This window comes from Strigops habroptila, chromosome 17, assembly GCF_004027225.2.
Source record: "Strigops habroptila isolate Jane chromosome 17, bStrHab1.2.pri, whole genome shotgun sequence".
Classification (NCBI taxonomy): domain Eukaryota; kingdom Metazoa; phylum Chordata; class Aves; order Psittaciformes; family Psittacidae; genus Strigops; species Strigops habroptila.
The window spans coordinates 3,589,614-3,604,796 of NC_044293.2; the positions used below are offsets into that span (position 1 = coordinate 3,589,614).

At 42.7% G+C, this 15,183-nt stretch overlaps 1 protein-coding gene across 1 annotated transcript in view; it reads right to left on the bottom strand.

The window, feature by feature from the left end:
- Positions 1 to 14,921, bottom strand: part of CLMP (CXADR like membrane protein) — a 37,575-nt gene extending 22,654 nt beyond the window's left edge. The window contains exon 1 of the mRNA XM_030505256.1: positions 14,541 to 14,921. Coding sequence (XP_030361116.1) covers positions 14,541 to 14,568 — 28 coding nt within the window. The 5' untranslated portion in view covers positions 14,569 to 14,921. The remainder of the gene's footprint in view (positions 1 to 14,540) is intronic.
- Between the last annotated feature and the right edge of the window lie 262 nt (positions 14,922 to 15,183).

Sequence of the window (15,183 nt, forward strand, 5' to 3'; positions counted from 1 at the left end):
CCCCCCAAAGAACTTTTAAGAGCAAATAAATAAACCATCAAAAATAAACGCGACAAACACAAGCAGCAGCCTGGTGCCTCGCTGCTATTGTAAGGCTCTTGATGTGGTGAATCTGACTCTTTCAAGCACTGAGGCAGTTGAAAAATAGAGCGCCTGATGCTTTCATGTTTAGGGTCAAATTACTACTTAGTGGAAACTTGCTTCTACTCCTATTGTTCTGACTACATAATTTAGCTAATTGAAGGAGTCTGTTAGACAAGTGGCTTAATATTATTTACATTAGGTTAAGCACTGAGACAAGAATAGATCTTGTTTAGATGCTGCATAGAGAACAACAAGGACAGTGGTGATATCTGGGTGTCTAGAAGAAGGGACAACAAGCAAGTTGAGACTGATGAGTGAACTCATAGAAGAGGACTTGAGACTTAACATCTTCGGGTTATCGAGTCGCTGGAGCAAAACTGGACAGATGAAGGTTTCTAGCAAAGCAACAGGGATGTTGGTTCCTCACAATTTCAAACCCATTCAGATGTTGCAATTTCAAAAGCCTTTAGATTCAAATTCCTCTGGTTTTATATGTTCTTTGGCAGAGTCTGGGAAGCAGCAGAGATGGGAAAAGAAACAGCACAGAACATACTCTTATCTACATAATCACTTGCTGCCTGTTAATCTGGAAAGCAATTAAAGCACCTTCTTCTTGATGCAACATTCAAATGGCTGCTCTATATCCAGAAGTCAGTTGTTTTTAAAGACCTGATTCAGGCTGAAGAAAACTTGTGGGTATAAGCAAGAAAAATAGATATGAACTTGTGTTTGTTAAGCATTTTCTTGAATAGCTGGAGAGGCTGACAAAGCCTCAAACCCCATGGGGTTTCTCAAAACAACAATAGCAGCTTTGTACTTATCTTTAGAATGAATTATAAGGCTGCAGACAAGTCAGCCTCTATTCTAATCTGAAACTCAGATGGATAAGAAAAACTATTTCAACAGACAAAGAAAACAAGCAAGAGGAGAAGTCAGACACCTCCATGGTCTAAAAAAGAGTCTAATAACTGACTTGGTCCACTCATTGATATACACTTGTCCACCCACATTTGCACTCACCACCTCACTTAGTGGTAATGCACTATGCAGCTCTGTGGAACTACTGCAGTTTTACTGCAGAAAGCATATTTTAAGCCCATAACAACTCAATGGAACATTCTAAGCACATAGTTCCAAAGATATTAAATTACGCCTTAATCCAAAATACAATTGTAAGAATGAAATGCAACATTTATCAATAGATTTTCAGAGCCAGAATATGAGGTTTTAACATCCAAGTTTTTAGTACAGCAGAGACCACAGATCATCACTATGTTTGTACAGTTTAACAGCCTGCAGTTCTATTAGCATCTCTTTCCACTGATAGACAGGTTCAGTGGAACATTAAACTCCCTGATAATTCCTTGAATCTTAGTTTCTATCCTGCATTTGTCAAGCTTCAACTTCCATCTATCAGCTCTTAACCCCCACTGCATTCTAGATTACAGAGCCCTCTGAGAACAGTTATCTAAAAGGCAACAGGGGCTGTCCTGATCTTGGGCTCCATCCAGGAAGGGGGAGGTTTAGCATCAACCAGCCCTAGTTGTCAGTTGATGTTAGGATCCAGGGCTCATTTAGAACTGAGAGGGATTTACATAACTTGATTAGTTTTATTCTCTCCCTCTTTTAAGGAATCAATCACAGCACCCTGCCTCTTGATCTGGGCAAAGTGTCTGTCATGTCATCCTTGTGTCTGTGCTTGGACCTACTGGTGCTCATCAAAACAACATTTACTATAAAAGGCAAGCAGGTAAAACATGAGAGGTGCCAAGAGATGCCAGACAGCACATTCTGACAGAGCTTTGTGTATATCTGACAGCAAGCATAGCCCAGAGTCATCTCTCAGTCTTAAACAGCTCACATTCCTTCCTTGAGCTAAACCCCACTCAGCTGCATTGTTTCAACAAGCTGAAAAGCAGCCTTGGGCCAAGGGTTTACTGCAGAGACCTTTACCCTGGCCCAAACTGAGCCAGCTCTCCAGGCACAAGCTTCTAAAAGCACCACATTCCAGTTATTTACATGTCTTCTGTCCTAAACCAGCCAGGGGAAAAGAGCATGGCTGCAAGGAGATCTAAAAGTCCAGCTCTTCACAAACACACCTGAGGCAACATGAAACCCCACAAAGCCAAAGCTCAAATTCCTCAACAGGTTCCCCACAGCCTATTTTTGTTTCAATTCCTCTATCAATCTGAGAAGTGATTCAGCTCATCTTCACATTAAGAAATGGGGCATTCGGCTACTAGAAAATAGATTCCAAGTGCTCAGCTTCTATTCAGGAAGATATTAGATATTTACAAGGCTTAAGCCCAAGTCACACTAGATTTATTTCTTCAAGTATATAAATGCATAATTTTCCTTATGTGCCTAATACTCAGCACTAACTTTCCCATATACATGTGGGATTCCACGTACTATCAGTTGTGGGTTTTCTTCCACCTCCATCTGATACTGAACCATTTTGGAGTGAAACACTTTGGATCAACTGTTAGCCTCATTCAGTAGTTCCTAACTCCTTATTTCCTTGTTTGCTCTCAGGCAGAAGTCTGACTCACTGGTTAAATCTATGTAAGAAGAGCAAAACACTTACTGGGGTTATTGTAGGGTTTCCTAGGCATCTGTCAGAGTCTGATGCAGTTGTGACAGCTCACAACTGAATAAAGGCTATGAATAACTATGGCAAACCCATGGGCCACAGGAGGAAGTATGGCTAAATGAGTACATTAGCCATTGACTGACTATAAATATCAGGAAAAATCCCTTTTTTACCCTGTTCCTGTATTCTTTCCCTCAAACCATCTCCTGTTAATAACTAGAAAAAAGATAATGGGCCAAGGGGGTATCCCAATCCTTATTGCACCTCTTATTCCATAACACATGCTTATTAGATGCTGGCATTCTGTCCAGGGCACACTTTCAATGTGTAAATCTTGCACTGACAATTAACATGCCTATTTGCTCGTTAGTTGCTTTATCTGGAGTGACAGGATACGTACTCCCCTCATCCCCCTGTTTCAAGCCTCCACCTCCTATGTTTCTTCAGCCCAGCAAATGGCAAAGTTGCAACAGCTTCATAATGCTGAAAATAGTTTGTTTGCCTACTAAAGAAATCAAATGGCTCCATACTGTAGATAACAGCAGTTCAACAGCCCCAGACCACACAAGTCTCAGCATCTGGCCCTCATTAATATCTACAAACAAACCCAAAGGGTCTGTCTGCCAGGCAATGGGTCTTATTCAGCATTTATGCAGAATAAGCCAAATAAGATGTGCCCACTTGGTCCTCAATGATTACTTGGGATGATTATAGGTACCAGCATGATTGGAGCAGTCATAACAGGGTATCCTGAGTAAGATTTACAGCGAGGCCAATTCCCTTGGTCAGCCAGCTGCCTCTGGCATCATTCAGGATAAAACTGCTGTTTGGGGGGGATGGTGTAAGGGGAGGGACATTGTCATGAGTTTGCTTAGAAATGTTTTATTCAGGCTGTTTATCCTCAAAAGAACGTTTTCCTTTTAGATTAAATTATCTGGATTCTGTTTATTCTAAACACAGGAGACAGGACTCGAGCATTTCCTCTTTTAGGAAGTACGGCTGAGTGTATTTCCTACAAAATTTATAAAGAGCTGAAGTAAGGACTTACATGGCTCCTCAAGATTCCCAACTCTTCCCCCCTAAAATGCTGAAAGAGCCAGCTCTGTCAGAACACAGCTTCATCCCAGTGGCATGAAATACAAATGCAAGCAGACAGCAGCTATAAGCTCTTTGGAGAGGGCAGGCTGGTAAAAAACAATTGGGCTATTTACCAATACTCTACATTGTTTTGTCTGAGGACCATAAGCCACATGATATGAGACATTTCCCTTTATATGGATGGGGAAACCAAGGTTCCAAAAGGACTTGTAATACCACCTACTGGGATTACATTTAGAGATGAGACAAGTTAATGAAAAACAGATCTGAACCTTACCAGTGAGAAGTTCTCATTCTGATAGTCACCATTGGAGCTGGAAGCAAACCCACAGATTCCTGTCTTCCCGTCTCTTCTCCTTACAAACTATTCTGACTCTCTTGCTATAAAGATACTACCAAGTTTCATATGCCATTTTCCATGCTTTAGCCACACTGTGCTTCCTGCAGGAAGCCTCTACCTCCACCTGAAGCACAAGCGAAGCATCTTGCTCAGTCTTCCAGGAGACCCAAAAGCCAGATGATGAGCAGAGCTCCTCTGCCCCTAAGGCCAACCTCTCTGAACATTGATAGCGCAGCTCAGGGCTGATGCAAGCCTGACATTCTAGTACCTTTAACCTCTCACAGCTGCCTAGAACATTTTCCCTGGCATTTACCCTGAATGTTCCTATATTATGCACTACTGGATCAGAGGGGATGTAGAGGATACATGAACAATGACTGCTATGTAAAACATATGTAGAATAACATTAATCTGCTACATGAAGTCTTCCCTGTCTGCATAGTACGAACATAACTGGTGGTGGGTGTTTATAAAGCATGCATAACCATTACCTGCTCAATTACTGTTGTTAGTATGCATGGTTGGCAGTAAGCACTGCCCATTTTGTGGCTCCACCAGCTCCCTGTGCTCAGGGAATTCTTCATGGCTTTAATTCTGCATCATTATCACGCCCTAATTTTATCCATATTGGCTCAGGATATTTTTCCTTTGTTTTACATTGTCAGTCTGCTTGCCACATCCTTGCTGAAGGGGATTCCTCACTTTAAGTCCCTCTCTTGGTAGGGCGGGATGGCCTCTTTCACTTGAGGATTATAGGCTCTGACAGTGCTGACACAGAAAAATAAAACCCCAGAATGATTTAAAGCAATGAGCAGGGCTGTTCCCCTCAAGAGCAGGAATAGAGAGCTACTACTGCCTTTTCCTCTTGTAACTCAGACTCAGTGTAACCCTGGCTACTTATAGACCTTATGCAGAGAGAGAAGAATCAGAGCCTTTGACAGCCTCCACCCCATCACATACTCTTCACAGACTGTCTTACCTTCATGAACTAAACCACTTCTGGCCCAGTGTCCCAACTATATTAACTGGGGCTGGGACACTAAGGCATAAAGGGATGGAAAGTTTTACATATACGCAGTAAAAGCTAAGAACATCACAAATCTAAATCCAGGGCAGCTAGATCATAGTGTGAGGCAGACCCATACCGAAAGGGTGCTAGAATATATCCTTTTAGAAGAGAGATTTGAGTGAGCTCAGTTCTGATCTGCTCCACACAGATGCTTCAGAAAACCAGAATTCATTTACTTTAATGGATTTTCGCCCCATTCTGCTTATACAAAATCGTCATGAAAAATTAAGAAGCATTTTAATCAGCAGCAAGGATAGAAAAGCAGTGCCAATTACTCTGCATGAATTTATACTCTGGAGTTACACAAATGCTAACCTGGTGCCTGGCTTGTTTAGACAGCAAGCAGGAAGAAAGCTGGGTTTAAGACATTCTGGATTGATGTGCAAGCTTTCAAGCCTGCAGTGTTATAAGCAACAGTGCAAACAGGCAAAGTAGTGCTCCCTGCCTCAGAGCACATACGACCCAGAAATTAGCATCCTAAATAGTTCCATCCAGAGCAATAACACCCAGTTTGTTCCATTCATATTCTGGTTGTGGCTTTCCTCCTCTCTCCTGGTGCTTTCACAGAGGAGGATATGGGGCAGGGGAAGATGTTTGATGACAACCAGAGAAAAAGAAATACTACAGCCTCCACTGCATTCAGTCCTTTTACTAATGGGTATGTATTCATTCCTATCCCGCAATGGAAGCAACATGCCCAGGGCATTACTAAATAGGAAAAGGATGCAAGCTCAAGCAATTATTAGAAGGAAAAGTATTGTGCAGTGCAGGATCATTAGTTCCAAAGCAGAGAAGCTCAGTTGTGATCTTTCCTTGTACCAGGTCATATTGGGTCTGAATTAACTAACAGCTCTCTTCTGTTCACTCCAGGGGTAGCTTTGGGCTAAATGGAAGGAGCTCTGACAAAGCCAGATAAACTGGGATCCATTTGCCACACTGAGTGGCACTGATGGGAAGACTCTTCACCCATTGAACTAGTGCCTGACATGTCTTAGTCTATCACTTTGGACTTTGCCAGCTCCATTCCTACAGTGATTTCAATGCACTTTACAGCTCATGAGGGAAAGGCTGCTATATTTGTGAGCGCTCTACACTTATTCTGCAGAAGAGCAGTTGAGGCACAGGGCTTTTTCAATTGCACCCCAAAACTTGACATCTGACAGCACTTAGTTGGTGCGACCAAGCTCATGTGTCTGTAGACTTGCATTTTTACAAGTACTGGCCCTTTGTAACACTTGAAATGGAGACACTCAAAACTAACAGGCACTTAAAATGGAGCCTGAATTACTACATCACTGAGCCACTGGCCAAGCCAAGAATGGAATCTAGACATCTTAAATGATCACAATTGCTTCAAATTCCCCCTTGGAAAAGAAACTTGCAAGAATCACAGCATTTGTCAATACAAAAGCTATGCTTTGTGTGGTTAAAATTCCCTTTGTCTCCAAGCAAGAGCTTGAAACAATGGAAATGAAGAGGGGTTTTACCCACAGCACAGACCACATCAGAACAAGACAAAGATGTACAGTGGAAACATCCATCCAAACTGGATGGATTGGGTAAACAGTTCCTTATGTGAAATGCTGAGGCTCCTAGGGAATTAGCACCGAGCTCCCTGCAAGTGCCACCTCAGTCACACTGATGAAAGTCTGCAATGGAATTGACCTAACTCCAGGCATCAAAACAATAAATGCCACAATAACATCAGAGCTGCTGAACAGGAATGCTTTGAAGGCCTTGGAACAAGAATAATACCAAATTGCTCATCTGGAATTGAATTTCTGAACTTTGCTGACAAAGTGTACGAGGTCTGCTTTGCTCTCTGGAGGCAAATAATGCCCAGTGTTTGCATATTACAATCAGCAGCACTTCACACTAGTCTTTGCTTACAGGAAAACAGATGAAGCTGGCACAGGCAGCTCTCAGTGGCATCCAACCCTAGGCAGACCAGAATAAACGTACAAGTAAGGGACACTACCACCACTTGAGGAACAACAGCAGGGGATTTATGGCAGTAAGAACTAAACACCAGAACTTCATTCTGCCAGGTCACTGATACATCTCACTCCCACTTTAAAAGCAGAGGGTCACAGATCCTGTCACCACATGAAGCTGCATGCAACTCCCATTGTAAATTTTCTCAGGTTCCTAAATATCTGGCTCCTAACATCAGACCAGGTCTGCTGCTCATCATCTATCACTACAATGTAAAACGGTCTCCCCAGTGTTTGCAGAGCCCTGATCTTAGCTGGGGCCTTTAACTATAAAGAAAATAAAGCAATCAGTTGCTAATAATAACCCCTACACTCAGCAGGTCCAAATTCACTCGCAGCCTAGCGCAGTATGACTAAGGAAATGAAATCACTAACTGTCATTGAAAGCTGTGACACCATTTTTAGACTTAGTTTTACGCTTGAGCAGTTCAAAGTAATGCTACCAGGGACATCTGAAAATTAGGTAGTGCTTCAGCTTCCATTGATTGGAATGTTGCTTCCTATAGCTTCAATAGCTCATAGGCTCACTACACTGCACCAAATCCTTCACTTCACATACCCAGAAGTCAGTCAAGTTCCCTCAGCAGACTCATTTCCCATTGTGAGCACTCTAAGCTGTTTGCTCTCCATGAGCAGCACTTTTGCATGCTCATGTCTTACAAGACCCACAGAGCATTTAGCAGACGTTCACTGGAGCTGCGTGTTGTGCCCTGAAATGAGTGCTAGTGCCAGTTAATGCCTGGGGAAAATGAAGCAATTTCCTTAATATTACTCAACAAGGCAGGATCCACAGCAGGATTCCCAGACACCAGCCTCTAGTTGCACTTCAGATTTGGTCTGGAATTACCCTACCACAGAGTTCTAAATCTGGCTCTGTACCTTTTCCTGCAGAGGTTTGATAAACGGCCCTTTGTTCAGGGAAACAGAAAAAAAGCCCTGATGTTGGAGAACGTGGCTCCTTTTTCCTCTTGTCCCTGGAATTGTGATTGGAAATAATTGGAAGTGTCACTGGAAGTAATCAGAAGTGACAGTCCCTGGGCTACAAGGCTTTTGCTTCAAGTCTAACGATCCCCCCGCAAAACAAAACCTATATTTAAACAATGAAGTCATAAAGTGATTTGCCTTCAAGGTTAAAAACCCTGCAATTTGATTTCTTTTTAAGCAAAAAAAAAAAAAGTGGCTGACTCTGGTTGAGTTCAATATTCAAACCTCAATGTGTTGTATGGAAGACTTCCCCCTGCACACACGAAACCACCCCACCATTTCCTGGCACTCAATGTCAGTCTTCCCATACAGAAAAAGGTTCATCTCTATTAAACATTTCTATGGCCTTTAAAATTTCATCAAGCCTTCAAGAAACAAAAGAATAGCCTAAGCAGTAGCTGTGAGACTCAGCCAGCATGCATCTCATATTCCAAGTACTGGAAAACCACCTAATTCCATTATTTTTGCTGAGGCACAAAGAAGGAAAAGGAATGGAGCCACTTTTTCCTAATGATGGATGGAGTTACCCAAAGCTTTATGTAAGTGTGGCACCACAAAGCATGCTTTACCAGCAGCAGTGCAGTGACATGGTAAACCAAATGCAGCCTAGTTATGGTCATCAGTTGCCTCTAACTGTGCACGCTCCATTTCAAAAGGCTGTTTCCAGGAGAGCAGCCTTTCTTCTGCCAGTGCATATTATAAGCACCACAGATTTCACTGACCTTTCCTACCAAAGGCAATTAAACTGCAGGCACTAAGCTGAACTTCAACCTTTCTACCTTAACAAGTCACATACACTAAGGCTTCATACTCATTTTCCAGCCATGCAAAAGGATGTCAACTATACAGGAGACAGGCTGAAAAGATACCATAATGTATATTGATTCTTGTAGGACAGCAATTTGGACATCATGAATCTGGCACATTAAGAGAAATGCTGATTTACAACATTTGCCTTTTTAAACTGCCAAATGCTTGATGGAGATGAGGACAGCACTTGTTTCATGACCTTCTATCACATTCGCCACCACTAATATATCTTAATTGCTCAGTCCTCTTAGCAACTTGTTGTAAGGCTACCTAAGGAGTCACATGGAGAAACAAAGGTACCACTGAGAAAAGCATAGCAACAGCGCTTTGGTGAGACAGGGCAGTATCCGTCCTCCTCACACCGCCCCATAGCTTTTTCTAGCACTCATAAGTGCTAGAGCTCCCAGTCACTATTGTATACATCTTCTCTGTATTCTGCCTAGGGAATAGCATGTTTTGGGCAAGGTTTGAACCCCTGGCTGGCAGAGGTGGGCTGTTACTCCACTCAGCAACACTAAAGCAGACTGAAGGGAAAATAAAGCCTAAGAGATAAAGATAGAAATTCACCCTCACTTGTTGACTTTCCATCACTTCACACATTTTCCATTGTTGTGCTTCCTGCATCCTCCACTATCCTGTCATTTGAGTATCTATTCACAGACCTCAGCGACCTGACTTCACCCTTGGCTTTTTGCTGGGCTGCTTCTGTAAACTAACCACTTCTAAAAACAGATGAAGAAACAGCTTTGAGGAAAGAGGAGGGGAAAAAAAAGACCCATTCGTCTTTTGGACAGGGCACCACCAAGTTCCCACTGCACCCAAAGTAGCCTCTTCTGTAACACAAGATGTGCATGGTATTGTGTGCACACGAGCACTTTCTCTGCATTAGATACACAAGCAATGACTGCCTTGGTTTCAGTATGGCATAGAAGGCACATTTACACACACAAGGCTTTCTCAGAGTGACTGTTTACATTTCTTTCCAGGCAGTTCCTGAAAGCTCAAACCCCAGCCTGCAAACCTGCTAAGTTCTCCATAAAGCCCTGTATTTGCCTTGAGGAAAACAGGGGCATTTGTTGTGATCCTGAGGGTAAAGATCAGGATATCTCCAAGCCAGTTGTGCAATGACATTTCTGGGAAGCTCATGCTGCTCTTACACAAAATGTCCTTCTGAAGTGGGCCAGAGTACCCCACAGAAACAGACCACTAATTCTACACACAGGAGACAAGGTCCAGGGTGGCCACAAAGGCAAAACACCAGTTGTTTTCCATGGGAAATCCAGAAGAGTTGCCTTCCCCCCAGCTCTATTTCCCATAAAATGAATTCATCATCAAAATCGCAGCTCTTTGGCACCCTGCTTTTTCTCACTCTGGAACATCACCTTTTTTTCTCCTTTTCTTCCTCATGGAAAGAACAAAGGATAAAAATAACTCCCAAAATAAACGTGGGGGGTTTTTTTAATGCTAAAAATCCAAACTACTGCATATAAACCAAAGCACTGCTGGAGAAAAATAGGCTATTTCTCATCAAGCCTCTTGACAGAAACTATTTGATGCAAACCATCCCTAGCTTTAGAAGAATTTTAGTGTCTCACAAGGAGTGTTACCCCTGATACCCTGCAAGATAGTAACTCAATTATGTCTAGCTCCTTTGAATTCCCCCCTAGAGTGCCAAATGGATACACTGCTTTGCTTCTCTCCCTTGCCTTCAGTATTCCTAGAGTAGTGTTCTATTCAAGAGCTGTTTGCCCTGTCCTAGAACTAAGCACACACTACTGAAAGAGGCTCAATCTTGCATACAGCTTATTTTGTGACTTCTTCTGGAGTATTTATGAGTTGCCAGTTATCAACTATATGAAGCTGTCCTTTGGAGAATAGTCTTTTAAGCTCAACACACCAAGAAGTTACCTGCATTTCCACAGAATCCTAAGGCACAAAGAGAAGGGGAAATCCTCACCAAAATCACACACAAGTCCCCTTTCCAATGATAGATTATTCTTTTTGTACACCACTCCTGAACTACAGCTTTTTAAGTGCTGTAAACACATGAGGCAAAACCCTTTGCCCCACCAAACTTCTAAGTAAACCATGAAAAAAGCAAGCAAAGGCAGAAGAGAAGGAACCATGAGAAAACTAGGAAATAGGAAGTGTTATATACTGTTATTGCTGAGAAATTTGGGAAATACTTGGAAAATCAGCAGAAATAGGAAATCCATCAGCTTGGTTTATAGGTTGCTTAAACAGCCTCCTTGCTTTTTACTAGTTCCAGGCAGATGCATTCCATTGAAGTGTAAAACTTGCCAGTAACCTCACTGAGAACAGAAGTACTTTTTTAAAGCACAACACTGCAGAGGTGGTTGGCCTTGGAGTGTAGCATTGCAAGGGTTTAAGAAGGAGGATCTCAAGGAGATGAGATTAAGCACACTGCAGGTTGCCTGTGCTCTTAGAGCAGGAGAGAAGGCCAGACTCAGTATACTAGAGCACAGCCCCAGGCTGACCTACCACTGCTGCAGGCTGCAGAGCCGCTTCCATAGCATCACAGACATTCAAGCTAGAAGGCTGGTGGATACCTAGGCAAATGCATGCTGTCAGACCCAATTGCTCATGCCAACAGGCTCAGGAAGGATCTGCACCATAACCTTTTCCCCAGTGCAGTGAGACAATTGGAGTCTTGGTGTTCAATGCAGCAACTGAATACCCTTGGGACAGTGCTGTAAGAGAGTCATTGACCTCCGAGCTTAAAGGGCAGAGCTCAGCTACATCAGTACAAAGGTACTTCTGCTGTTACAGCTGCACCCACTCCAGCAGCATCACCCCAGTATCACATACTGATTACATCTTTATCAGACAATCATAAGTCAGTCTCAATGTGCATTGTGCTGAGCAACCCCTCACACTAACTAATAGTTCACTGCTAATAGCAGGACATCAGAAAGCTGGATGGCTGATTTGGCCTCTCACATTATTGCTTTGGATCTTGAAGCCACTGGGTTCTGAAGGGCAGAGCACATACATTAGCCAGTAAGTGAAGTAGCAGCATGTAATACCAATGTCCAAGCCAGCATTGCACAGGTGAATGTATTTCATTACAAGAAAATCAGTTTTCTACTTTAATGGAAGGCTTATTAAAAACATTCAAAATTAACTTGGGAAGGGTAAAAGGCAGCAAAGGAGAATTCTGACACCTGAAAATTTAAAGCAATTCAGCAAAACATTTAAATGAAAGCATTTGCTGGTTTGTTGGGTTGTTGTTTTTTTTTTTTTTTTGCCTGAGAAATGCAACATTTTATTATTGAGTTTTTACACTAAAGAATCAGATATTTCTCTTGGAAATTTTCATTCTGTTTAGGAGCGCAGTGTGTTACACAAGGAGTTTGGAACAGTTTTGACCAGCTGTAGACAGAGATGAGAATCAGATGTCAAATACTTACATGTAGGCACACACATTCACACACACATCACCTTCCACTTCTCACTCCTTCCCACTTCATTTACCTACCCTTTACTAGGGAAGTAAGCATGGTCATGCTTTTACCCACACTTAAGAAAGTCTTTCATCTTGTCTTGTTTAAAGTCTCCTTAAAACTAATTGGCTCCTGTTTCCTGTCTCCTTACACAGCTGCTCACTTGCCCCAGAGCAGTAAACAGTAAAAGACAAGGACTGTATATATTAGAAATGCCATTACTATGTTTAATAATGAAAACCCAAGGCAACCTTCCTTTCAAGTTTGCTTGTCTTTTCTAAAACCCCCTTTTTTCCACACTAGTCTTTCACTTTATCAGCAAGAAAAACAGGCCATCATTGGCACTTCTACACCTTTTCACTGCAGAAAAGCAATTATACTTTCTCTAGCTAGCAAACAAGACTTCCCAGCCTCCTTGTTTTCACAAGGGAACCACAATACTTCCTTACTTTTCCCTGGAACATGCTTCTAATATTGGTGAATGAAGCTGGACGCAGAGCAGAACAAGTTGCCTAGATGCCAAAGGCATAACAATGATAAAGCCCATTGTGTTTTATAGATGAAAGCAGCCATAGTTATGCAAAGGTAAGTTGTCATTACACTGCTGCCAAAACCACCTTTTCTCTGGCATCAGCTTATTCCTTTTGCTCTAAGCCTTCAACATATGGGAATATTCAGCAGATGAATAGGGTTGGTGGATCAAAGACTGATGGAAACAAGAACTGCAATGGGGTAAGCTACCCCTCCACAGAGCTGCTTTCCTGGCCCTTTCTGCAGGGCTAACCCAGCCCAGACCCCTCTGGCAGAAGCCTGGCTGTTCTTAACCTTGCCATCTCATCTCCTGGACTCTTAAACAGTCTTCACCACAGAGGCACAAATGGCCAAAGAAGATGTGCAGGGGGAGAAACTGCTGCCTGCACTCCCCTGCAGGATTCTGCAGCACACCCAAGCCCCCTGTCACATTCCTATAGATAAAACCTTTGCTAACAGCATTCCTAGAGCAAAAACCCTTTCTACAATTTATTCAGCATCTCTAAGCGCTGCCTGTCTTTCAGATAGCTAGACATCTGACTAGCCCATGTTCCACACCTCTGAGACTTAAGGAACAAGTCAAAAACCCTATTCTATCAGTGCCTAGCCACCACATCAGTCCACCATCCTGTGGGGCTCAACTCTTCCTAGGGAATCAAAGACCAACCCACTTTTTCACACCTGTACCAGTGTTCCTGAGGCACAGGAAGAGCCAGGAATCACAGCCTTCACCCAACCACAATGGATTTCAAAGCTGTCAGCACAATCTGGTGAGCAGAATGGAGACAGCAGCTCACTCATCACATTACAGTGCCTCTGGAGATGCAGAAACTCAGGCTGCTTCTGAGACAGTCTTGTAGGCAAACCCCCTCAAAGACCTCAGGGCTGCAAACTCTTTTCTCCATAGGCTATAGCTTCAACAAACAGCTCTCTTCAACCCTTTACTCTCCTTTAATGTCTCCATTCCCTTTCCCCGCTCCTCTCCTGTTCAACAGTCAGCCTCTACCTTTTTTTTTTCCCCTTCTTTCAGCAGCCCTTGTTGTTCCCATTTCTTCCTTTCCCCCTTTATCTCCCTACTCCCATCCTTTTCCCCCCCAACTCCTCCCGCTTGCACTTCAACACATCTGTTTCTAATCTTAGGCATCAATTGGAAACAATAACCCCTTTTTCTTTTAAAATCTGCATGTTAAATGCCCAAGCAAACCACAACACGGAGTTAAACACATTTGACACTATGCCCGAAACAAAGACATTTTGTTCACCTTGTTTTGACAGAGAGGTTCAAGCCCCTCGCTAGTTCATTGCTTAAAGCACTGCACTCTTTAGACAAGAAACACATTCCAGAATAAGTCTGTTTAACCACCACAAGTGAAATATTAAGAGATTCCTGGCAATCGACCTGCTAATAAAGCAACAAGGAAAACATCAGAACCCGAACACCACTGAAATCGGAGTTACCCATAAAGTTTTCTCTTTACAAACCCCTTTCTCTAGCCCATGAGAAATGTATTTCAGTCACACAGAGAGGGTGCATGGAAGTTTAACACTAACGAAAAACAAAATGCCAACCTACCTAAAAAGAGAATTGGAAGTGCAGACATTCCGTCTCCAAGCAAGAGGGACTTTTCCTCCTTTTTTCTTCCTTTCTCCCAGGAACGGCAAGCAGACCTGCACAGGATTCAAAGGAACGCCTCTGGAATGCACTGAGTGTAATTGCATCCATGTGCCAGAAAAATAACCAACTTCACTCTTTCTTCCCTTGTGCTATTCATCTTGTCCATATTCCACCCAGATTCAGAGAGAGCTTTTAGATCTCTGCAGCTGGTAATTCAGGCCTTTGAGTTTCTGGTAAAGAGGAGACAGAGGCAGCGCAGGAAGGAGTTCACATCTCCGGCAGCATAGAACAATTTTGCTTGTCTGAAAAGGAGAGAAGCAGGGGAAAACACTGTGCTCAATGTTCACCACATGGCTGCCTCCCAGAAGAGCCCCTCCCTACCATCAGCTGGGATTAATAGTGAAGACCAGACATGGGTGAGGTAGAGCTTTCTTTTGATTTCTAGCAATAACATATATCTATTTACCTTTAAAGGAGAAAAAAGAGGATTTCTCTAGTGTCAAAACAGTTAAGTTTGAAGGCAGTAAAAACCCAGCCTGGAAAAAAAAAAAATCAGATTAGTCACTCAAGAGCTAGAGACAGACTCTTGGAAAAAGGCACA